At 46.4% G+C, this 26,699-nt stretch overlaps 1 protein-coding gene across 5 annotated transcripts in view; it reads left to right on the top strand.

Annotated features, from left to right (window-relative positions):
* Positions 1–26,699, top strand: part of LOC148016413 (beta-galactosidase 9-like) — a 214,661-nt gene that overhangs the window by 30,752 nt on the left and 157,210 nt on the right. For all 5 annotated transcript variants that reach the window (XR_015688038.1, XM_087663741.1, XM_087663739.1 and 2 more), the window contains exons 4-7: positions 9,224–9,290; positions 9,823–9,915; positions 9,996–10,139; positions 10,290–10,378. Coding sequence is in view for 4 of the 5 variants with exons in the window: in XM_087663741.1 (XP_087519867.1) it covers positions 9,224–9,290; positions 9,823–9,915; positions 9,996–10,139; positions 10,290–10,378 (393 nt within the window). In the remaining variant the exon portion in view is untranslated. The remainder of the gene's footprint in view (positions 1–9,223; positions 9,291–9,822; positions 9,916–9,995; positions 10,140–10,289; positions 10,379–26,699) is intronic.

The raw sequence follows: 26,699 nt of genomic DNA, 5'->3' as shown, positions 1-26,699 counted from the left end.
ATCGAGCCTTTTGTCCTTGCACGCTCTGTGAGACAGGGTTGCCCTTTGAGTCCTCTCTTTTTTGCCCTTGCAACTCATTCGGTTCTTTCGATGTTATCTCATATGGCAGCTTCTACTCAGTTGGCTGGATTCTCTCTTCCTTTTGGACAGCACTTCATTAGTCAATCCTTGGCTGATGAGCTTTATGATTTTGTTTGCGGATAAGGATAATCTTCGTAAAGCATTAGATGTTTAGACTCTTTTTGGTCATGCTTCTGGTCTTCATATCAATGCTTTGAAATCAGCCATTCTTAGTTGCACAGAGTCAGATTTGCAGTCACTGGATTGGTAGGGAATGGTTGTTCCCCGTGGTTCCATTGTCAGGCATCTTGGGTACCCTTTGGGTGTTGATGTTTGGCCGAAGCAACTACTAGAGTGGATTTCACAGAAACTGATAGCTAAGTTTTTGTATTGGAAATCACAGGCTTGACCTTTCCATGTTCGCCTCAAAGTGGCTCAGACAATTATGTTGCCAATGCTCACATATTTCTTGCCATTGCTGCCTTGGACTACTACTACATTGAATGCTCTTACTCAGTGCATTCATTTCATGTTATGGAAGGACTCCTTACATGCAGGTATTTCATGGATCTCTTGGTTGCAGGCATGTATCCCCAAACGCATGGGTGGTGGGGCTATTTTGGATGGCGAATCTCATATGCTGGCACTCTGTTGGTCTCTTTTTCGTGCCATGTGCTTGGATCATCACCCGTAGGTCTTGATAGCCCGTTATTTTCTTGAGAATCACGGGCTTGTGCATGGTAATACTCAAATACTCAAATGCAGACTCTTGGTTTTCTAGTCCTTTATTATCCCTGCTTGCTCACTTGGTATGTTCCTGGAAATTGGTTCTCCAGAAGGCTCAATGGCATCCAGCATAGGACTGCTTAGCTACTAACTCTTTTCAACGGGAACTGTTGGCAGCCTCGTGATTACTTTTTTGGGAAGGCAAACATAAGCTCAGACCAAAATTTAACCGTATGGCACGTTTGGGCTTGACTTCAGTTGCAGATGCCACCCTTGCTAGTCGCAATGTGTTGATATCGTTTCGTGCAGCCAGAAGGCTTTTCAGGATCCCTCGTGGATACCGTGATTTATGGGGACAGCTTTTGATGGTGCTCCAGAGCAGACAACCCTTTCCTGCCCTTGCTTTGGATCGTCCTTGGTAGGACTGGGACCTTGCAGGCCGCCTGAATTTGGAAAAGGCCTCAGCTAACCAGGTGTATCATCTTCTGATTAAAGATCATCAATGGCTGGTTACTAAAGCTAATACTATATGGGGATTGCATAAATCTCAGTCATGGTGGAAGGTAACTGTGATGGAGGGCTGGTTGAACAAGACACCTTTCAAATGCAAGGTTTTTCTTTGGAGGGTGATGATCGGTGGTCTTCCTCTTGCTTTAGCCCTTTCCAAGCGTCGAATCTCCAACGGCAATTGTTTCTTTGGCACCACCAGTGTGGAATCGGCCCGTCATCGATTTATTTCTTGTCCGTCTTGCTAAGAAAATCTGGTCACTCTTGTCGGCAGTTTGGCGAGCAGTGGTTGGTTTCTCGTTAAGCCCTTTTGAGTGGGTTTTTGCGCGGCCCAAATACCCCACACCGGCTCAGTCGCATATGAAGATCTTGTTTCACTTTCTTCGATATTGGGGCTGTTGGCACAATTGGACCATTCGGAATGCTTTTCTTTTTGATTCAGCCTATAATGTTCAGGGACATATTGCTAGGCTTAAAGGCCTTTTGCATTGGCAGATAGATCTCATTCGGCACTCTGACTTACTCCCTCGGGAGGACTTACTTTCTTGGCATATGGCAATTTCCTTTGTGTCTTTGCCATGACTTTTTGTAACTCTTTTGTCGTTTAGTACTTTAGAGAGAGAGAGAGAGAGATTTTACACACGATGGCTTAGAGCCATCGTGTATCTTGTAATCATGTAAACTTGTAGCTTTTTTTTTTCGTAATTAATACAATTACCTTTTAATAGAGAGAGAGAGAGAGAGAGAGAGAGAGAGAGAGAGAGAGAGAGAGAGAGAGAGAGAGAGAGAGAGAGAGAGAGAGAGAGAGAGAGAGAGGAGTGTGGAAGAGAGAGAGAGATCGTCGATGGCGCCCGCTCGTGCCCTGCCGCCTGTGCAGCTTCAGCGTCATCCGCTGCACGGTTCCCCCTGTGTGCAGACGGCGTAGGCCGTCGCCCGTCTGTCGTTCGTCCTGGTGGCTGGGGTTCCAGCTGTCGTCCTTCCGCCTCGTCATCGTTTCGCGCGCTGTCGTCCTTCCGTCTTGTCGTCGTTTCGCTCGTCCTGCTCCGCGGCGCCCTTCTGGTACGTCACGAGTTTCCTTGCGTTGACTTCCTGCCCGCTTGCGTTGCCACGACTGCAGACGCCTCTCTGCCTTCAACCTCTCTTCTGTTCGCGGGTGCGCCTGGTCGTTTTGCTCCCTTCTGCAGAGGCGCCCAGTTGCGGTCAACCCTAAGCCCCACAGACGTCAGAGAGGTAGTGTCCCGTCCAGTGTGCTCGTTGCTCTGTACACAGAGAGAGCGCTTCCTCGGGATAGGCCACGGCTGAGGCCGCCAAGTCTGCGGGACTTGCACAGAGAGAGAGAGAGAGAGAGAGAGAGAGAGAGAGAGAGAGAGAGAGAGAGAGAGAGAGAGAGGGCGCGAACGCGAAGACAACAGTATGGCTGGCCTGGATATGGATTTTCTCGACCGGACGGTGGCAGCCCTTGGCCCTGATTCAGATGCAGAGGAGCCAGAGGATATGGTGCCATGCACGGAGGAGTTGCCTCCGGGTTCTGAACTGCCGCCTGCCGGCAAACGCTCCAAGCATACTTCTGATGAGCCAATGGGTCCTCCGGAACGTTCCTATGCGCAAGTGGCCTCTGATCTTGTGGATTCGCAGGAAATTGACTGGGAGCATTTACTGGACTTTGCCAATACTCTGCCTGGCGATTATGTCCAGCATAATAATGAATCTTTTTCTGATGCGGCAACGGATGATGTGCTGGAAGCCACAGTCGATCCCAAATCAGTCTTGCGATCCTTCTCGGTGTTTTATGACCGTGCAGTTATACTTTTCTTCACTGGCAGGATCCCAGTGCTCTCGCATATTCGCCAATGGATGCACCATTTATTGCAAGGGGAGTGTGTTGAGGAGATCTTCCTTGGACCTCGCGGCTTTTATGAGGTGCTGTTGAAATCGGAAACGCATCGAGCTGAGCTCCTGTCCAAGTTGCCACTATTCTTTGATCGTCGCTTGGTCCATGTTGTGCCATGGCGCCCCATGGCCGACTTCCAGCGTCTGCTTCAACGAGAATGCCCGGTGTGGGTGGAGGTGGAAAATTGTCCGGCGGTCTATTGGCCCATGTTGAAGGATGCGATGGCGGTTGTGGGAACAGTGCTGGTTCCCCCAAGCCTCAGGGCGATGAACCGAAACCGTTTATGCATGCCCGCCTAATAGTAGCCCTAAAATACCCACTTACGCCCCCTTCCATGCTGAAAGAAAACATGGCACTTTTGGGACAGCACTTGGCTCTAATGGTGAGAGCAAATATGCTGAAAATAGATACCACACTGTACCCTCGAATGGTTTAAGTGGCGAAAGGTTCATTTCCCCACATGTTGTGAGGGAACGGAAAGAAAAAGACCTATGCTTTAAATGTGGTGACAGTTACACAATTGACCATGCCTTCAAATGCCCTTACAAGACAGCCAAGGTCAAAGTTCATAGCATGTATATAATGAAAGATTGGTACAATGATGAGGAAGAATTCATTACTGAAAATGAAGAGCATATTGAGGATATGGACGAAGAGCACTTCCATGACCCAGAGGATGGGTTTCCCTTTGACCCAGGCGGTTGCCTATCCCATGCTCTTGATTTGATATCCCGTCGGACTACCACTTCCCTTTGCTCCATTTCCCTGGATGCTTGGACTGGTTCTAGGAGACCCAATACCCTATGCATTCAAGGTAGTATAAATGGGAAGCACGTGTTCATCCTTGTGGATAGTGGTAGTACTCACAGTTTTGTCAATCAATCAGTCATTGACTGGTTGAAATGCACCCTTACGGAATTATATTTCAAGTAGCAAATGGTGAGGAAGAAATCATCACACATGTATGTTCTAAAGTTTCCCTATGCTTGTCTGAGAATTATATGGCATTGGTTGACCTAATCGCATTAAACATGGGCCCCATTGATGTTGTCTTGGGTTGCGATTGACTGAAACAATTGGAAAAAATTGCTACGGACTTCTCTTAGCTCTTCATGGAGTTTATGATGCATGGACAACTCATCTTCTTAGAGGGAGCTCATGATATTACTGATTTTCAGCTAATTACATCAAAGCAACTCAAGCGGGAGTTTAAGAAATGCTCATAGATCTTTGTCTTGGACTTGGATAATGAAAATTCAAATCAGCCCTTCAAAGTATCTAATTATTCAGCCTTGTAGGTTTTACTTGAGAAGTATAGTGCTCTTGTCTTGTTAGTCAAGAAGAAAGATGGCTCTTTCCATATGTGCATTGACTACAGAGACTTGAACAAAATCACAGTGAAGAATTGGTATCCCATTCCACGAATTGATGACTTGTTGGTTGAGTTGAAAGGGGTACACTTCTTCACTAAGATTGATTTGCGCTCTGGCTACCATCAGATCCATATGAGGGAGGGTGATGAGATCAAAACAACTTTTAGGACTGATTGTGGGCTTTATCATTTTCTAATGATGCCTTTTGGGTTTAGTAATGCCCTCGTCACATTTTAGAGCCGCGTGAATAAATCCTCCACCCCTTCCTGTTCAAGTTTGTGCTCGTTTTCTTTGATGACATTTTCATTTACAACAAATCACAAGAGGAGCACTTGACACATGTGAGAATGGTGTTTGATATCTTGACAGAGCATTGACTCTATGCTAAGGAAAGTAAGTGTATCTGCATGCAGACATCTGTGGAGTACTTGGGACACATTGTTAGCAAAAGTGGCATACAGACTAATCCCAAGAAGGTGCAACGTGTTAATGATTGGCCCACTCTATCTATCCACCACTACTTCATTATGTGGTTTCCTTGGTCTTTCTTCATTTTATAGGTGTTTCATTAAGCATTATGCCACCATTGCAGCACCTTTAATTGATTGGTTAAAAAAGGAATCATTCTTTTGGGATGCCACTACTGATCAGAGCTTTAAGCAGTTGAAGGAAATGCTTACTTTAGTCCCTATCTTTGTATGCCCTGATTTCTCCAAGGAGTTTGACATTCAGTGTGATGCCAGTGGCAGAGGTATTGGTACTGTATTGCTGCAAGAGTATGGTGTGATCGCTTTTGAGAGCCGTAAGCTTGATGACAAGGAGATGCAAATAAATGTGTATGACTTGGAGATGTTGGCCATCCTCCTTGCTACTAAGAAATAGCACCACTGCTTATATGGCAGCTGTTTTAGAGTAAAGAGTGACCATAGAGTCCTTCAATACTTCTTGACTTAGTCTACTTTGACTCCTAAGCAAAGGAGATGGGTGGCAACCTTGCAAAACTATGATTTCAATATCTCTCACACTTAGGGCAAGATAATATTATGGCTGATTCACTCTCTCGGATGTGGGCATGCAGAGTATCCTCCATTTCAGAGTTATATAGTGATTGGATTGAGGACCTTCAAGAAGCTTATTTATTGGATGAGGACCTTAGCCACATATTCTAGAAATCACAACATGGGGTAATAATGGCTAAAAACTCCCAATATCAGCTTAAACATGGCCCTATTTGGTCCCATGACAAGATTGTCATCCCCTACACTTCTTTCTTCATATAGAAGATCATGGAAGAGATGCATTCTTGCCCCACTGCTGGTCACTTGGGTACTTTCAAAATAAATGATACGATTGCCAAGAGCTTTCACTAGAAAAGCTTATGGAGGGATGTCAAGGATTTTGTGACTAAATGTGTTCCATGCCAGCAGAACAAGGACAGCACGCTTACACCTGCTGGCCTCTTGCAGCCCCTACATATTCTTGAAGGAGATGGACACATATCACCATAGACTTCATTACGGGCCTCCTTGTTACAAAGAAAGGATGTAACGGTATATACGTGGTAGTTGATTGTCTCACTAAGGCTGCCCACATTATCCCTACTAAGACCTAATTCAATGCCTCTCGGGTGGCCCCTTAGTTTATGGAGTATGTCTTCAAGTTGCATGGATTACCGCAAGTCATAGTGCATGATTGGGATGCCAAGTTTATGAGCAACTTTTGGCAAGCAATATTTACATCTATGGGCACCAAGCTTGCTCCATCCATTGTGTACCACCCATAGACAGATGGCCAGACTGAAAGGGTACATAAAATGGCTTGAGACATAACTATGACACTTTTGCTATGATGTACAACATAGTTGGGATATGTGGCTCTGCTTGGCTGAATTTGCATATAACAACTCCACCCACTCTAGCAGTGGGGTTTCTCATTTTGAGGCATTATACAAGTGTAAGATCCCCCTTTCTATAGTCTTATTCAATGATAAAATCAACCCTTAGAGTAAAGCTGAGTTGGATCGCATGCAGGCCTTGCTTCAGCAATGCAAAGTATATCTTCAAAAGGCCCAAACCCATATGAAGCTATATGCTGATGAGAAAATAAGACACTTGGAATTCCAAGAGGGAGAGCTCGTCTTCTTGAAAGTGCCTAAGTCTCGTTACTCCACTTTCAAAGAAAGTAGCAGTAACAAGCTGGCCCACTGTTTCTATGGCCCCTATTAGATCCTCAAGAGAGTTGGTGACTTGGCCTACCGATTAGAGCTTCTCTCTATCACCAAGATTCACAATGTATTTCATGTCAGCCGGTTGAAGCCCTTCATTGGCACCTCAATGGACTATGTGGAAGAGCTTCCTCCCATAGACGAAGAAGGCATCTTCATTGGCACCTCAATGGACTATGTGGAAGAGCTTCCTCCCATAGACGAAGAAGGCATCATTTAGTACATCTCTGAGGCAATCATTGGGCAACGTGATAAATACTTAAGATCTTGATCCATCAAGGAATATGTCATCAAATGGCAAGTCCTACCCTTGGAAGAAGCCTCTTGGCACCCAGCCACTAACGTCAATGACTTTCCTTACCTCCAAGATGCCCAACGGAATGAAGACCAGCAAGTTATGTCCCCTTTTGACCACCTCGTGCCTACAGAGTGCACACTGTTTTAGAACAGTTTTGTACTTGCCCAAATCACAGCCATGTGCTCTCTACATGGACTGAAAATACATGTTATAAGCTTCGTTTCGACATGTGGCATGCACCATTTGGAACAGCCTATCAAAAGCTATGGCAGATTTACCTCAGCAGACTTGTAGTGGACATCATGCTATCCATAGTCTTCACCCACCCATTTTCATTGTAATGTGGACCGAAATAGTACTCTACATCCCACTCCTTAGCCCCTCTACCAAGCCCCTCTAGTTGTCTTTTGTTTTTGAGGGCAAAAACTTTCAGGGTGGGGATGGATTGTGACGAGCGGGATACACAGAAACTAGGGGTTAGACACCTAGTCACACTGACCGGGGTATATAAGGTGTAAGAGACTTAGTTTAGGGTATTCAATTATTATCAGGAACATACTCTTCACCTTCATCCTTCCATGGCTTCCTCCTCTCTTCCCTCTTTCTTGTCTTTCTCTCTGCTCTTTTAGTCTTTCTTCTTCTTCTTTCTCCTCTCTCTCTCTCTTCAGCTCAGTCTTCTCTCTCCTCTCAACTTCATTCATTACAATAGAGGAACACTACATATGTAGATGCACTGTTCACTATGATATACGAGGGAGATATCATTGTCTCTTCTATGAAGGTTTTGGTCCACTTCAGCGGGTCATGGAGTACAAGGACTAGAGATACTTAGGGCTTTTTGTCGTGGAGCTCTAGAGGGTAATGAGGTAGACTTCTTTCACAGATCAAACTCCATAGGTACCACTAGCTTAGCATATCCAACTCCATCTATCGAGACTATATTTACATCATACTGCGGAGTCAATAGATTGAGCCATTGCACTTTGCAAAAAACAATGACCCTGATGATTGAGAGGTCTGTAAAATAGTCAGATTAGAGCCATCATTGTAAGACATGCGAGAGCCACCCCTTGACACATTAGTAGAGTGGTCTTGGACCGGGTCAGGACGGAGATTCTATGCTGATCTTGAGACCTAGAGAGGGACCACTCTAGCTAGATACATCACCTCTCCCGCCCCCCGCCCCCACCAAAAAAAACATGGTGACGAGTTTGATGCGCATTGATAGCTCAGCTCTCCCCCGTGAACATGTCCCTAACATGGTGACGAGTTTGATGCGCATTGATAGCTCAGCTCTCCCCCGTGAACGTGTCCCTCTTGTGCCCTAGCTAGTCTTGTACATACACTCCTTGCTATGAATGGATGGTATTTGGCCCCCAAGATGGGCCCTTGTGCTTTCATTAGTGCCTTCTCATGATATTGTGCCTTCTTGTGCTTTCGTGTGCCTTTGAGTGTGTGTCGTGCAGGATGACCGCGATGCGGTGCTGCGTGGAGACTTCAAGTGGGATTCAAGTGTGCTTTGGTGTGTAAGCTCTCATGAAGCATGTTCCAAGGGGTGCAGGTGCCCCACTGACATGTTCCGAAGGATGGAGGGTTACACTTGGTATCAGTCTTCAGTTTTAGAACCATTTACATTCTAATAGATCTTAGCCTCATATTAGGATACATTTATTTCATGTAACTTCCCTTCAACTTTATTGTGATGAGATGACATTGGATATAGATGTATTGGTTTTCGTCTCAGAGGAGACATTGGCCTTTTGTGGACGTTAATATATCTTTCTTTTTTTCTTTCTACCTATTAGGAACCTTCCTAACAACTGGATTCTCTTTAGTGCTAATATTTTTGAGGTCCAAACCCATCATGGTTGAATGGTGGTCTGCTTTATAATCTCTTTGTAAGTGAGGTGGTTAGTAAAACCAGTGATATGGTTTAATTGAGGAAGTATGTATAGTGTTTTAGTCTCATGAATTTGAAATGTTTTGTGGACAGTCAAACTTCTAATGGATTCCTACATGGCTACTGCAAATAAGAGATGTTGATCAAGAAATCTCAAGTGTGCTTGTATATACATATGCATTTTTGAGTTCCTATAACTAACTAGTCGAGCTACAGTGAATGAGTATTCTTGGCATGTTTGCAGGGGATTTCCAGTCTGGCTACGTGACATTCCTGACATAGTGTTTCGAACAAACAATACAGCATTTGAGGTGACTTCTTTAACTCAAAGAATAATGTGAAGATTGCTGCTTCCTTTTCATCATTGCTTGTTACTAGCCTGTACCAACTAAAGGTATCTTGCCTGATGGAACTTCTTTGACTAGTGAATACTTCAACAAGTTGGTTGGCTTAGATTCTCATCCTTAAAATGGTTTGAGCACAGTTGAAGATAAGCACTTGAGATTTGTATTTGCTAAGATAAGATGTTGGATATCATGTATCCCTGAGGCACGTTTATTGCATTTCAACATGAAGAAGAGGCATGTTCAAATTTCCAGTCCTTTATGATCCATTTTCTTTGTAAGGGTGGTTGCCTTTAAGGAGGAAGGTGAAAACTTGTTGTTAGAACCAGTAAGTTGTTCTTCTATATGATTTGACACTTTAACTATAGCTTATGTTGATCAAGGTGAAGGGATAGTGTCAATCAGGTGTCTGTATGCATAACGTCTATTAGGCTGCATGAACTTGGATGGCTTCAATTATCTTCATCTTGAATGATCACATTAATTTTATCGATTTCAGGAGGAAATGTCTACATTTGTGAAGAAAATAGTCAGTCTTATGAAGGAGAAGAGTTTATTCTCATGGCAAGGTGGTCCTATTATACTCGCACAGGTTGGTTGTTGGCTTCAATTTTCTTTGACTGAATGGTTTGACTGTGTAAGATCAAACAATTCACATACCAATGTATACAGATTGAAAACGAATATGGAGATGTTGAACATTCTTTTGGTGAGGGTGGGAAAGAATATGTGAAATGGGCGGCTACACTGGCTCATGATCTTGATATAGGTGTTCCTTGGGTCATGTGTAAGCAGAATGATGCACCTTCTAGTATGGTAAGGATCAAACCATGACACTGATTAGCTCAAATGCACCTTCTACTATTGTGAGGGTCAAACTATTGACACTGATTAGGGCAAATAGTTACATGAGAATGTTTGAGCATTCTCTTAAAACAACCTCACAGTTTTACTACTGAAATACAGATTAATGCATGCAATGGCTTCTACTGTGATGGATTCAGGCCAAATGCTGTTGAAAAGCCTTCATTGTGGACTGAAGATTGGAATGGATGGTATTGATTTATGACCCACCCCCTAATGATATTAGAAGATTTGCTATTTAGGATTATAACATTATAGAAATATAACTTTTCTGAGTGGCTAAGACTCTCTGAATGATAGCTTGTACATTGCTCTTTCAAGCATTGAATGGGTTGCAGGTAGTGTGTTCTCAGAGATTTGCTCCATGGAACATTTCTTGTGATTCATAATTTTTCCTTATGTACACTTCCCTGTGAAAGAAAGACTACAGTGTGGCAGACTCATCCCCAGCTAAGTACCCCGTGTCATCTCAAATATGCAAAGATTGAAACTTGTAGGAAACCCTTTGGGTACTAGCAATGCCTCAAGAATGTCATTGATTTTCTGGTTAAATTCATGCTGGCATTCTCTCCTCATGCCGTGGCTAGTTTGTGCCCTTCATGCCACGGTGTCTCATGTTGTCATGTGCCCCTTGCACATTTTTGCCAATGTTTCTCTCTTTGATTTATTACTCGCACAAGCACGGTGTTGCTGTGGATCCATAAGACACTAATTTCTAACCTTTTGAGCAGAGTTGACTCCAGTCACACTTCAATTTATTATCAAAAAGGATCCTCCAAGACAAAACTATATCATGTGTTTGGTGGTGGGTATGCTGAAGGGTGCTAGTAAGCTTGGTGATCAGCAAAGTCTTTTTGTTTTGGGCAAAATTCTCCTCTATTTGCTAAACGAAGACTCTGTACAAATGGTAAGAGATATAACAGAAAAGCTAAATGCATGAAATGAGAATTAATCCAGTGGCTGTCTCTATAGAGTTTCAGTATCTCATACATGAGGAAAAGCAGATGGGCATTGATAATATCATGTAATCTGATAGCTGTTCTCTATAAGAACATGACTATGGGAGCAGGTACCAGAAAAGCCTGTTGCTGAGCTGCTGCTGCTTCTTATAATACGTGCAGTGGCGGCCCTTGCTGTTCCAGGCGCTGCTGCTCCAGGCCCTGCTGCTGCCCCTGCTGCCACCTGCTCCACTTGCTCTCCTCCACCGGCTGCCTGCTGCTGTGCTTACCTTTCCTGTCTCCCCACTCAGCCCTTGCCTGCCTGTCTGCTGCCCTAGCAGCACCTGTGGTTACAGCTTCTCCTCTCTTCCTGCCTTGACACCATCTTCCCAGCTGTGCTTGTGCTGCTTTCTCTCTTTGTAGCAGCCCCCGCCCATGTTTCAGGTGTTCAGCAGCTCACTTGGGAGCTCATAGAAGTGCATGGGATGTAAACCTCTGATCTGAAGCTGGTGCGACCTGAAGTTGCACCGCAGTCAAAGTTCTTGCAGGCGGTTACCCTCAATAAGAAACTTTGAAGGATTTGGGCCACGGAGAAGGTTTTTGCAGGAGATTGGCCATCTTTGGACTGGTTGGTCACTCACCTTTCTAGTCACAGCTCCATGACTTACTCCACTCTACCCTTTGCAGTGGTACATATCACGCATAGCTGAGGCTGTGCTGATGGGGCAGGTTTTCTTCACAGTTTGTCTTACCTCTGCAGATGCAGCCCAAGAGCTACTGGATAGCTCACCTGTGGTGTCTGTAGGAGTAGCCATTTACATGGTTCCTTCGTATAGTGGCTTTACTGTCCATAGTTTCAGGTTCTATCACAGGTTTCTTTGGTACCCTGAATCTCTTGTTTCCAGGTCGTTTGTTTGAGTATTGCCAAGCTGGTAGAGGAGGTGAGGAGTCACTTACATGGTTCCTTGGTATAGCGGCTTTATAGTCCATGGTTTTGGGCTCTATCACAACTTCTCTTGGTAACCTGACTCTCCTATTTGCAGGTCTTTTAATTAAGTATTGCCAAGCTGGTAGAGGAGTCGACTGGTCAGTAATTCCTTGATTAGTCAGCAGATCATCGTTATAGGGAAGCCTAGGAGATCAATTGCTGGACAGAGTCCCACTCTAGTCTGACCCTATACTAGTGGATGATGACGGATTCACTAGTGCTTGGTGTCACCACTGTGGTGAAGGCCAGGCAGGCCCCCAACAATCCTTGCTGAGAGATGGAACATTAGGGAGGCCCATCATGTCCTCAAAAGGAGGGGGGGGATAAGGAAATACCAGATGGCAATAACCCCAGCACATCTTGATTAAAATAGATATGATGTAAAGAGGAGCTAATATCTCCCAATGCTTTAACGCTTTCTCCACCACCTTAGAGCTTGCCCAAATGCCATAGTGCATTTGCATGATCCTTTATTCAAAATGAAGCAATAAGATACCGATAGGAAGACTAATAAGCAACATTCTCACAAAGGCCTGCCAACTGGTGAAGTATGTTGCAGTCTCCAATTAGCTAGTCTAAAAATCTGAATCCAGAGGAGGAACTGTTTCAAGAAGTCTTATAAGGTCTTGAGTTTTCCTCCAAACTAGTCGATAATGCATACCAAAGTCATAATGAGCAAACATAACAGTGAAGGAAATCACATATCCATCATCATCTATCATGACTTTGAGTTTTCCTCCAAACTAGTCTATAATGCATACCAAAGCCATAATGAGCAAACATAACAGCAAAGGAAATCACATATTCGTCATCATCTATCATGACTTTGATACAAAAAATTCCTTTTGTGGTAGTAAAGTAAGCCCGTTGTGGCTCTTGAAAAGTCACAGGGGTGTCTATCAATTGATGGATGCTTTCAAAATGCACAGAATTTGCCTATGGTCTGTTTGTCCATTTTAGATCTACCACAATATTTTTCCAAATCATAATAATTTGTTTGGAAAAAGACAGCAACAATTCTTCCATCAAATGTCAAGAAGCGATCTCTTAATGAGACCTGTTCAATTTCCAAAAGCAGATGTGGACATAAAAGTACAAATTGCAGCTAAAAATACAGACCAAGTTTGCCTTTATTGGACAAATTCAACCAACAATGGAGCTCACCAACATATTATAACGAGCATGCAAATTATTAAGCCCGAGGCATTAATATCCACTTTTCTCGAAAACAGTAAGTGGCAAGAAGACATGAATATAATCCACAATGATAGAGTGGACTTATTGAAGATGAACATGTAAAGGCCATGTTCACAGTTTCTAGTGGTCAATTTAATGCGCAATTTCCGAATAGCTTATTAAATCATGTGGTTTAGAGATATGTTTCAAGACAAAGGATAATGCAAATGACCAACAATAATATGGTCAGTGTGAGGAATTTAACTAGGCAAAGCAAACGACACCATCCCTGTTCAAACATTGTAAGCAGCCTGGATTTATGCAAATAGATTTTTAGACCAATGGCAAGTTCAAAAGTTTTGAATGCTTTTATCAAGTTCCTAACATCTTATTCATCAGTATTGGGCATGAAAAATATATTTTCAATGTGTGTTTAAGCCAAAAAGTGTGAACCATCAACAAAATCAATCCATCAAAATGGTTGCTAGTTGTTAATGATCTAGATATTTGAAACATGAATATATAGCTATTGCACACAATAAAGCTCACAAAGGGCATCCTTGCCACACCAAACTTCCCAAATGCCATGATTCCAATCAATCTTGCTCTAGCATAGCAAAGGCTTTGTTGTCGGTATAGAACCAAAACATAGCATATTGCAATTTAAAATGAAAACCCAATTTAACGACAATCAATGTGATGTAATCCTAACAAGCAGAATCAAAAGTTTTCTCAATGTGTACCTGCATAATCAACACATCCTAATTGGTATGCTTGGGATATTTGATGCTAATATATGCATTAGCAATGTTATGAATGATCTATCTTCTCGGCACAAAATTGTATTGAGCTGAATGCAAGCTATCGTGAACAAACTTTTCAATTCTAGTGGTTAACATCTTAGAGGCCCATCATGTGGCTAGAGGATGTTCAAGAGAGCTTCTCTTTTCTTATCATTGGACAACATTTGAGCAGGATCCCAACTCCACAATACCTGTGTGCCTAGGGACATTGTCAGATATGGGAGCTGGTTGGCAGTATTATAGCTTGGTAAATTTGGACGGCGAGGTGCAGCCATTTTATTGACCTTTAGGATGTATCCACTGTAGAGACTCTAGTGAAGATTTGGATAGAGATCATCCACACACTTTGAGGGAGATGGGAAAGGATGTAGGGCAGCTCAGAGAGGATGAGAAAGAAAAGAGAGGCCTTCTTGTGGTCATAGGACTTAGGCACTTTCTTCCACACTCCTTGAGATGGTTGATATTTTAGCCCACTTGATTGGTTGTTCACATAGCCACTATATTTGTGATGTACTTAGTTACACTTTACAGAGTTTTTCTGTACTTTTTAGTTTGGCTTAAGTTGTTCTCTAAGGTGCTATTAACAGAATTCTCTTTCTTTTTTGGGAGGGGAACATTTTAGTCATCAAGTTGTAATATGATAGGCATCAACATTATAGGTCTCTAGTCAACCAAGCTTTTAGGTATCCTTTTTTTTGGAGAAGAGCTAAACTAGACCTTCCTTCTCAGAGGTAGACATTACCCTTGTGTTCTAAGATTTGTTTATTATGAAAAAAGCATCCTTATTTAAAAGATCCCAAGAAGCATGAAAGAACTCGATAGTAAGGCCGTGAAATCCAGGAGACTTACATTCACCTAGAAAGTGGAGAACATTATTCAATCTAGTCATGGTAGAGGGCTCTTCTAATGCAGGAGACTTAGCTACATTTGTAATTGGTGGAACATGTTTCAACATCTAAACCCACATACTTTTTCTTTTTGGAAACCACAGCTCATTATCTCATAAATGTAGACCACCTCTTGTTCCTTCAACAAGTCTCTTTCTAGTGTAATCTGCGGCGTGAGATCGTAGACAACCTTTTGAATAATTGCCCTCCTCTTTTCTTGTACTTGCTTTTTCTCTTCCACTAGGGTCTTGTACTATGGAGCAATGAGGCTCTAATGTTTCTTGAAGTCCCTTTAAGGCCCTTTCTAGTTGCTTACAAGACTACTTAGTTGTTTGGACTTTAGTGGTGAGCATTGTAGTCTTCACTTGTTCTTGAGCTAGTTGTACTTGTAAGTTAGTGGCCTATCGGTGCAATACTTGTTGGGTTTCTAATTTTCCTTTTAAGCATTGTGTCTCTTTGTATTAACTCTTGATCATGGCATTCTACTTCTCCAAGGTTTCTTTCAATCTCCAAGGTCTCTTGTATTGACTCTTGATCATGGTATTCTACTTCTCCAAGGTTTCTTTCAATCTCTTGTATTGACTCTTGATCATGGCATTCTACTTCTCCAGGGTTTCTTTCAATCTCTTGAATCACCGGAGTGGCCTCAAAGATCTCTTTGATTGTTTTTTTTTTTGGGTTGTCTTGAAATAGTGTTTTCTTCTCACCTTGTCTTGGAATAGTGTTTTCTCCTTACCTAGGAACCTTTCCCTTTTATCTTCTTTCCAAACTAGCTACTTATATTAGAGATTTTAAGCACCCTTTTCTCATATTCCTATTGCAATAATAGGTATCTCCCACAAGAGTTGAGAGTAAAAGTTCCGCCTACATGTCGCGCTGCTGTCCCCCCGCCTGATATGCGCCTTCCGTTTCGTCTCGCCCACTGTCCGACGGTCGCGCCATCCGACTGGTCGTGGTTGCTGTCTGACTGTCCTGCACGCTGCCCGACTGATTGTGGCCGTCTTAGCGCTGCTTGCGCCTCTCTGTTCGGCTCATGCGCCCTCGCCCCCAAGGTGTGTAACGGCCGCATGTTCCCCCTCTTGCCTGACTGTCACCCGGGTTGACTGTTTCCGCCGCGCCCCCCCCCCCCCCCCCCCCCCCCCCCCCCCTTCTTCCCTTCCCCTCCAGTTGCTCCCTCCCCTTGTAGCAACTCCCCATTCAGCGGCACAGCAGCGCGATAGGTAGGTTCTCCTAGTAGGGACGGGCAATGGAAACCTTTGGTCAGACGCCGGCGTACTCACCGAGTGCCCCCCAGTCGAACACCTTGCGTGTAGTTCTCTCTGAGGAGCAGCTCTTAGCCGTCCGAGCTAAGGAGCTGGAACTAATGGAAACAACAATCTATGGTCAAGTAGTAGGACATTCCCCAGCTATGGCTCAGCTTCGGGACTGGCTTCACTCCACGTTGAGCATCGGCTCGGCGCAGATCATGGAGGCGGTCATGTTGGGCCAAGGGATCTTCATGGTCCACCTCAGTTCGGCAGATGCAGCTCGCGAGCTACTCGCCAGTTCACCTTATGCATCCACGAAGGGGGTCATATACATGGTCCCTTGGTACAGTGGCTTCACGGTGGAGGCGTTTGCACTCCACAACAGGTTTCTTCGGTACTCGGTCACCCTCCTCTTCCTTGGCCTGGCGATTGAGTACTGCCAGTTAGTGGAAGACTTCGGGAGGCTCTTCGGCACTGTCCTTCCCGCGTCCTTCGCGGATGTAGTGACAGCGGAAGGGGTCCCAAAGGTACGGGTGGCAGTGAAGGAGGTCAAGAATATCCCACAGTTCCTAGAGATTGAGGCAGGCAGGCATTCCTTTAGGCAGTAGGTCATTGTGATTGGGCAACCAGGGCAGTGCTTGCACTGCTACGACTTTGGGCATCATGTAGCAGTTTGCACACGGTTTGGAGCCAAGGCGGCTCTGCCTACAGGTCCGCAGGTGGACGCTGACGGTTTCACAAGGGTCCAGAGGCGACAAAGAGGGAGACGGCAAGGGGGGGCACAACCAGCCCCTCAAGCCCAGCCTCGTCAGCAGGGTGATGTCGGACGAGCGCCCCCCTCTCGGCAGAGCACTCCACAGCCCCCCTGCCCGCCCCACTTGGCAGGACCGATCCTCCCCATTTTATCCACATGAGCCACAGACTGCCTCACCGGAGCCCCCACAGGCCCCTCACCCACACCACACCAAACCCCCCCCTCCCCCCCCCCCCCCCACTGACCATGGCCCACAGCCCCCCCTTGCCATGGCTACCACCCCTCCCCCACACCCACCATGCATCTCTAGCCATTCCACCATAGCACGATCCAATCCCCCCCCATCCCCCCCCCCCCCCCCAACCGAGCACTCCCCTTGATCCGCACCTAGGTTAGGTGAGCCCCCCCAGATCCACTCTCCCTCCTCCCACAGGAGGTGATGAGCCACACACACCTACCTCCTCTGCCCACCAGCAGTCCCCCCTGTCCACACAGCCACCAGCTCATCTGCCCCCTGTCACCCACCTTACTTTCCTGAGACAGGCACAGCTGCTGCCACGAGTTTTTTTGCAGTGGCCCATGGTCTTACCTGCGAGTTGCGGAGGGCGGAGTGTTTCCACTACCTCTAGAGGTGGGGATCTTTGTGGTTCGTAAGTCAAGGAGAGGCAAGGTCCACCTACTAGCACCACTGGATGGACCAAACTACGCTTTCTTTTTCCAGTCATTCTTCTCAGAGGAGTGGACGACTACACAGATTGAGGAGGAATTGAAGAGTCAGGTGGCAGATCACATCTCCCAGTGGATGGGAGATGAAGGACTAGCATTGTTCGCACAACAGTGGCCAGGCTGCATGATGGACATTAACTCGTGGGCTGGCACCGACGTCCCGCATTTGAGCATTATCTTTCGAGCCCCCCCACAGCGGGGAGCGTTGAGGGATGTGATTGCGTGGCCCTCGGCACAGGCAGCCCGCTTCTACCAGTGTATAGAGTTGCGGTTTTCAGCATGGCTAATAGATGCATCGATAGTACCACCTGGAGCATCTATCACCCCGGCCGAGGGCCACCATGGGGGACTGGAGCTCACCATCCAGACCAGCGGCAAAATGTACCTGTACGCTTTGCAGTCTCTCTTCCTTATCTGCAGCCTCCACGTTGAATAGATGCCTGTTCGGTCAGCAGTCACAAGTTTCCCCATGAGCCTACACCTTGCATCCTAGAATGTGAACAGTCTCCACTACAGTGGGGCGTGTGGCTTGAGGAAGTTGATTGTCCAACAAGAGCTGCAGCCTGCCCTCGCCGGACGGATAGACATCTTGCTACTACAGGAGCACAAGCTCACCCTCGCCCAGGCTCAGCGGGTTGGGAAGGTACTGCCAGGCAGCTCGCATATTTATTGGGAGCAAGCCATAGGTGCCCACGGCAGGAGCTGAGGCGTATGCACATCTATTGGTCCGAGTCTCACCACTTGTGTACGAGACCACGGGACGATAGTGGCAGGAAGGGCTCTATGGATCGGACTGGATATCGGGGACTCCTGTGTTGGAGTCCTCAATGTCTATGCCCCTACGGAGGTTAGGGCATGTAGCAGGTTTTGGGGGGAAATTGTAAATGGACTCCCTGAGGTGGACTCCTGGATTGTTGGAGGAGATTTCAACAATCTGGAGACTTTGGAGGACCAGCAGGGTAGGGGAAGAAACTACCAGGGCATGGTTGGGGAGGAGTAGGAGGAATGGGAGGTCTTTTTGCTTGTAGTCGGAGCACGGGATGCCTGGAAAGAACCTGCCTTCCACAGGAGGGAGAGGTCGTTGGACTTTTCTTGGGGATATAGGCGACTAGGCAGAGCCTTGCTGGAGCGGTTGGACAGGTTTTATGTGGGAGAGTGGGGAGGTTCTCGCAGAGGCCAGATTGAGCAGTTGGCAGGCACCACGCTATCCGATCATTGCCCGGTTCTCCTGGCACTTGATCCCCCAGCATCCGCCCTAGATACACGATCTTGTCGGATCCCTAACTCGATCTATAGGAGGGAGGAGGTGTGGAGACAGATAGAGCAGATCTGGACCAGAGAGTGGGTGAGGAGGGACAGGATAGCAGAGGAGGTTGCAGAGGTCCTAGCTGAGTCAAGCAGAATTTGCCAAGAGGCAGCCCTACAGGCCAGGCAACAGTGCTCGGAGGAGGAGAAAGCACTCCGGTGGGACCTGGCAGCTACGCAAAGATTGTTGCAGGAGGCACTAGGGGACCCCATCCTCCACGCACAGGAGATGTGCGTGCGTGTAGCCATTGCTGGCCTAGAGGACAGGCGCTTGGAGTTCTCTTTCCGCAATTTAGCAGCCTTTTGGGCGAGGAAGGGAGACACGATGTGCAAGGAGTTCTTCCAAGTGCACCAGCCCCGCACCGTGGGAGAGCAGATACGCAGCCTTAGGGATCAGTATGGGAGGACCCGTTCTAGCCCTGATGAGGTGATGGAGATTGCCACCGACTATTACACACACCTCTTCCAGTAGGAGACAGCTTCAATTAGAGGAAAGAGATGCAGACAACAGGTATGGGATCACATCCCGTCCCTCGTCACAGAGGAGATAGGACACGCCCTCCTAGTCCCCTTCATAGAGAAGGAACTAGAGGAGGCTTTCCATACACAGAATGGGCAAAAATGCTCGGGGGAGGATGGCCTCTCTAAGGCCTTCTTCACTGCATACTGGGAGGTGGTGAAGGATCTCCTACTGAGGACTTTCCAGGAGATATTCACCTCAGGATAGATGCTAGGGAGGCTATCGGGAGGCCTTTTCAGTCTCCTCCCCAAAGGGGGAGACCGGTTGGAGCTATCCCAGTGGAGAGCGATCACCTTATTGTCAGTGGCCTATAAGGCTCTGGCAAAGATGATTGGTAGACGATTACACCATGTGCTTCCAGACATCATTCATGACACACAGACAGGCTTTGTCTAGGTTAGGAGCATCCTAGACAATGTATTAACATTCTTTGAGGCGACAGAGTGGGCTCAGCACAGTGGGCAAAGACTGGCAGTACTACTATTGGACCTCGAGAAAGCCTACGACAGGGTGGACTGGGATTTCCTAGAGGGTACCATGGTGAAGTTAGGATTTCCCCACACTTGGATTCGCAGGGTCTGATGGCTCTAGAGACTCCAAGGCCAAGGTGGCGTGGGCGACCATCATACGACATTGATTAGAGGGAGGGCTTGGGATCATAGACCCAGAATATCAGAGTAGGGCCCTCTTGGGCAAGTTAGTTGTCCGCGGTCTCACACCAGGTGGGCAAACTTGGAAGGTCTTACTGCAGGAGGGCCTTCAGGATTGTAAACCGAGGCTTGGCGGGGAATGGAGGCCGTCCCTGAGATGGATCTTCACTTCAGCCCATATTACCCCGCCCAGATCAGCTTTCTTGCGGAGCCTACTCCCCGTATGGCAGGGCCTCCATAAGGCCCTAATCCAGAGCGCCCCGGGCTGCCAGGAGGAAATAGACCGTCAGCCGGTGATCTGGAACCTCCAGGTCAAAGATAGGGAAGGGGCCCCCACATCCAGTGGGCCGGGTGGGAGGCCGGCCCGGCTCTCTCCATTAGGACATGCCGGGAGGTGTACAGGATGGCAGACAAGGAGGTGCTACAGCGAGTATCAGGGTGCTTGAGAGGAGTGGAGTTGAGGAGAAGAGAGATAGACGCGACAATACCTTCGGAGTGGCTTGCCCCCCGATACGAGAACCAATAGAGGGCGGGGAGGTATGGGCAGCCAGGTTTTCTCTAGCAGGCATCCCTCTTCAGGTGGCAGGTAGAGTGGGCGGCGCCCCCCAGGGGACCTTCTTTACCGTTCAGGAGGGGGGACGTCTAGCCCTTGACAGAGGGCAACAGGATGAGGGGATTGCTACCCTTTCATGGAGGAGGATTTTTGTGGTGGGTCTTTAGGGGAAGACTTGGCGACTGGACCCCTATGTCTTCTGGATGGAGCTCAAGGAGCGGCGCCTTTGGATCTGGGAGGGTAGACCACTTGATGAGCTAGAGTGGGACCCAGGAGAGTGGCTATGGCCGGCCTCTGCGGTTGCAAAAAAGCCACCCAGGCTCCTAGCATACACTGCCAGGATTGGCAGACATGTACTGATGCAAGAGGATATGGATTGGGCGCCTTCACGCAGTAGGCACTGGGCGGAGCACAGCATCACGGAGCCCTTCCGACGGACCTTCTGGCGCCGCCTATGGGATAGCTAGAGGCCGAGAAGGGTGTCATATTTTTTATGGCTGGTGGCACATGGAGGTTTGGCGGTGGGAAGCTGGCTTGCCCAGATGCAGGAGGGAGATTGTAAGCGCTGCACATAGCAGCCTCTAGAAACCCCAAAGCACTGCCTTTGGTCTTGTGAGGAGGCGCAGCTTGTATGGAGAGGAGCATGCCGTATCCTTCGACGTATAGCCCCCAACCTTGGGTGTATTTCATGGGGAGCTTTCTATTGGCAGGCAGTTAGCCAGGGCCGTCACCTTTTGTATGAGGCCGGGATGCAGGACATGATTTTCATGATCGAGGCAGGGTCATGTGCAGTGGTTGGTCTGGAGGCTTTAGCCATCCGCCAGGTACTAGAGCCCACAGCAGACCGCTCAGAGATATGGGAGATCATAGGGAGTCTTACTGGATGGCATATTTGGAAGGCGCGATGCCAGGTGGCTTTCGGCGGAGAGAGACTTTCAGCACTTGCGACCTTGGCAGAGCTATGGACCTCCATTATTCACTCTTTCCGCGGCCGATGGAAGCAGGTGCAGGGTGAGTCCAAGGCTCGTCAGGAGCTCCGTGGTCACTTCATGCGTACCTGGAGCGGCCAGGGCCTATTCTTTGTGTTGCAGGCAAGCAGTCCCATTTGGCGATATACCCCTCCCCCATGGCTCCTTGCCCCCATTCCCCCTAGACCGCCTTGAGAGGCTTGTATACATGATGTAGTGGTGACTTTGCATCAGCTCCAATTTATTCTGTTGAGCTTGAGCACTCTGTTGTAATCAGTTTTTTTGAGTAATATAATCAGCCACATTTTCTTTGGGAAAAAAAATAATCCTATTGCACGGATGCTCTCTCTTTTCTCATTCTCATTTGTTCTTCAAAGGATAATCTAATGATTCTCTCGTAATCATCTTGTTCTTTGAATCCTTGCATTTGAGTAGCCTGTTGCTCTTTACTTTTGTGCAACTACTGAAGAGAGTGCGTTTACTTTCTTAGCCAAGGTGAATGGTTGACGTAGGTGAGTGTGTTTACTTTCTCAGCAGAGGTGAATGGCTACTTTCTTAGCAAAGGTGAATGGTTGACGTAGGTGAGTGTGTTTACTTTCTTAACATAAATGAATGGTTAGTGAGAGGATCTAGACTAGTCAAGGAGCTCACAAGATGCTCATGATGGAGGATTAGGGTTGTGGCTCACTATGATAGGACTTGGTACTTAAACCTAGACTCAAATTTGTATGATAGATGATTGGAGACATTGGGGATATAGAAGGACGACACTTTAGAGACTATTGTTGGACCATGGGGAGTGGCCCATGTCTGTCACAGACATGCCATGATCAAGTGTACAGATTAATTCTTACTCATGCCATATGAAGCCACACCCTATGCGAACACACCCTTAATAGGACATCCTCGAGCCAACCATGCAAACCCACCCTTGCCATGTCATCATAGAACCTTCTAAAAGATATGCCATGTCATTGCTTATGTCATTGATGATGTCATCATGGAGCATTCTAGAAGATCTTTAAACGCCCTCTAACACCTATAAAAGGAGGGGCTCACCATGGAGCTCCTTAGACCTGCCAATGCCAGTTTCGGGAGCTCAAGGAGTCCAGACCTCCAAGTAACTTCGAGTTCCAGTTCTAGTTTTTGTCTAGTCATGGTATCTAGTCTTGTCCTGTCTTCCATTATACTCCTGTTGTCTTGTCACCTTCTAATCTCATAGTACAAGATCTTGTCTAGTATTGTCTTGTATCTTGTTCATCCCTATGGAGGGAGATCTTGTAATTCTGATATCTTGTATCCATACCTACGGTCCTAGGTTGTTGTGGAACCCTTCATATCCTATCAAATCCTGTTGTCTATACCTATGGTCCCGGGTTGTGGGATTTTCTGTATCTTGTTAAGTTATCATTGTACCTTAAGCCTCTATGTGGGATTTTTTTATAATCAGAATTCTTGTGACAAATCTTGCATCTAGTCTAGTCTCTCGAGCACAGTCTAGTGCTTAAGTAACAGTTTGGCAAGACTTTCTAGCCCTATTGAGCACCATGGAGGGGATCCTTGAAAGAATTGTGGCCTCCCTTCAAAACCTCCAACAACAAATTCAAGACTTGAATGAACAACAAGTGCAACTTCAAATAGAACACTCTATGCATCTAGGCTTTATGCTTCAAGAGATGCAAGATCAGATCCGAGACTTGCAGCATTGACTCTCTAGATCAAGAAGAAAGCCGAATGATGATGCACTCTAGAGTTTTTCACATTGTGTTCGTGTAGCGACATGACAATGGAACCCAATATTTCATGCACGCATGAAACATATTGAGATACATTATCACTTTGTCCAAGAGAGGCTACATGTAGGTGATAAGCTTGGTCTATTGTCCTACCACCAGTAATGTGGCAGACATCTTCACCAAAGCTCTTTCTCGTGACAGATTTAAAGCATTTTGCAATGCTTTAAATTTGATCTCCTTTGGTGGCGGATGATCCTTGTACTTTTGATCACTCTTCACTCCAAGGGGGTTTGTTAGGTTTCACTCACGCCTACACTCATAGAGGAGTGTCGGTGATCAGTAGGACACTGGGGCACTTTTTAGTCTCGGTACGAGAGGTTTTTTCCCCAGACTTATTCTCTTCTTTCGTATGTGTCTATGTTACACACTTACGGGCACTTATCATGTTCGGGTGTGAACACCCTTACAACCCTAAGATTTAAGTGTTAGTTGAGCTTCGATCCTCTTAGCCTCTCACAATTGGAGCCCTCTCCTGAGATTGATTAGTGTAGGCATATTCCACGTACCCAAAAGGTTGGTTCTACTCTGGCCATTTCAGCTTAAGTGGTGTCAAGTCTACCTTTATCATTATGTTCTTCATGTTTCTTGGCACTGCACAAAGATCGACATTAGGTTCCCCTTCCTCCTTCAGCATCAACATCCATGGTTGAGAGGGGGTTCCTACCCTTTCATGGTATTCTATAAGTTTTGGCATTTGTCCTTGACATCACTCTCCCTTCCATGTTGTACCTCCCCTTTGCATTGCATGATCATGGTCATCTTTGTAAAAGGGCGCTTGGGAAAGTGAACAATTTCCCCATGAGGGACACTATCCAAGTGGCACTTGTTGCATGCACATTCTCATCATGTAGCATTACTCTGTGCATCTCATTGTAGAGAGCACCCCTGAGCAAATCCCAAGGTGTTTCCATTGGCAGTTCTTCTACCACCTTACCACCTTATCACCTTAGCTTCTACACTTCAACTTTTCTCTTATCATCAACACCCTTGAATGGTTGGAATAGTTTGTTTGTTTTGCAATGTGTTGGATCTAACCATCCCTTTTCACTCTCCCCATGGGGTAGAGTTACTTGAGAGGCTGCAAATCATATCTTTTTTTTAAAGGAAAAGAGAAGTCTATTAATAACACCTCGGAGGAAAACCCCCCTGAGGTAATACAACATACAAGGAACTCTGTGAAGAGTAACTAAGTATATCAAAGATACAATGGTTGTGTGAACAACCAATCTGGTGGGCTAAAGTGCCAGTCCATCTGAGGGGTAGTATGAAAGACGTCTGAATCCCAAATCCCCACGAAAGTCTCTCTTTTCTTTCTCATCCTCTCAAAGCTGCCCTGCAACCTCTCCCATCTCCCATGGAGAGTGTGGACTATCTCTGTCTCCAAATCCTTGATAAAGACTCCCTTGTGGGTGTATCGTGAAGATCAATGACCTGGCTACATCTCGCAGTCCATATGTACCAAGCTATAATGCTGGAAATCAGCTCCCATTTGTGACAATGTCCTTGAGTCCACTGTGTCTGTGAGTAGTCTGGGTTAGGGATCCTGCTCAAATGCTGTCCAATGATGAGAAAATAAATGCTCCCCTGAGTGTCCTCATAGCTGCATGCCAGACCTCTGTCTGTGACCAAAGCTTTAGCCCCCCATGTCGCTACCATGGACTCTGCTGTACCATGGAATACTATCCTAAGAGCTCTCCTCCAAATCTTCTAGGCTCTGGGATAGTCCCATAGGCAATGTCTCCGTGTCTCCTCTGGCTCACCACATCGCACACATGCCATTGGGTCGCAGCCATATCCAAGCCATGTGCCAACTGCTAAACTCCTATGGGCTAGAAGCCATAGAAAGAGAGATATCTTCTTGGGCCGGAAGCTGCCATGTAGCTGCCTCCAAAAGTCATATAAAAAATCATCTGAGATTCCCTCTCTATGCCAATGAGGGGTGGCTGGAGGCTGTGCTCTAATCTTGCTCATCTGTATCCTCCGTCCCAATCTAGTGGTGTAGCCCAAAAAGGGGATGTTGCATGGCCTATCAAGGAAGGGATCCCTCCACACCCAATTTCCCAGATCCCATTGAAGTCTCTCTAGAGGCCTCCTTTGGTATGCCCAATATCTCCATCCATCTATAAGACAAGTGGTTGGGTCTGGGTCTATGTGCCATTTCTTTTTAAAGTCCGCCACTACTCTCACTCTCTGCTTGGAGCAGCCACTAAGGGCTGTAAGGCCAAGATCCTCTCATTGGAGATGGCCATCCTCCCCAACTGTGAAAGTGAATGTCCTATCCCTGCTAGATGTAATGTCTGTTGGAAGGATATCTCCTCTAGAGAAGAGACCAATCCAGGTTTGAGAGGAAGTTGTGTCAGTTTGCCAATCTGGTGGAACCCCCTCCATCACGGCCTCAATCATAGCCTTGGCTCCCCTAAGGCCATGTAGACTCTGCCTTTGAGTCTCGTGTGGTATCTCTTGTAAATGTAAACCACTCCCTTACTGATGTAGCGACCTGTAAAGAGAATCTCCCCCATGATAAGTGTGTCCGCTGCCCAATGGTGTGTCCTAACTCTGATCTCAAATAATGATTAAAGAGAAGATTTTGTCTCCTCTTCTCCTCAATTGTAGTCGGGGGGAGTTGATGAAGCCTTGGAGATACAGATCTCCATGCTCTAATAATGGCAGTTGCAAATCTGGCCTTGAAGCTCCTCCCTAAATCTTTGGTGCTAATCTCCTGAATTGAAATGTAAACCACTCCCTTACTGATGTAGCGACTTGTAAAGAGAATCTCCCCCATGATAAGTGTGTCTGCTGCCCAATGGTGTGTCCTAACTCTGATCTCAAATAATGATTAAAGAGAAGAGTCTGTCTCCTCTTCTCCTCAATAGTAGTCAGGGGGAGATGGTGGAGCCCTGGAGAGATAGATCTCCGTGCTCTAATAATGGCAGTTGCAAATTTGACCTTGAAGCTCCTCCCTAAATCTTTGGTGCTAATCCCGTGAAATATCCAGTGAATGCTGGGCTGCCATGGTCCTCCATGTGCAGGTGTCAAGTCCTCTAGCCTCCCCATCAGAAGTTTCTTCTAGGGCTCCTCGCCTGGAAGCAAACCCCTAACAATGAGATTGACCAATAAGGCTTTGCTCTAGCTATCTGGGTCTATGATCCCCAATCCTCTTCTGGATCTAGGTTGTATGATGACATCCCAAGCCACCTTTGC

The sequence above is a fragment of the Lygodium microphyllum genome, chromosome 23 (genome assembly GCF_053477565.2).
Source record: "Lygodium microphyllum isolate KBCC chromosome 23, Lygodium_microphyllum_v1.1.10, whole genome shotgun sequence".
Lineage (NCBI taxonomy): Eukaryota > Viridiplantae > Streptophyta > Polypodiopsida > Schizaeales > Lygodiaceae > Lygodium > Lygodium microphyllum.
Note: the sequence above shows the minus strand (reverse complement) of the source record. Positions and strands in the feature narration are given on the sequence as shown.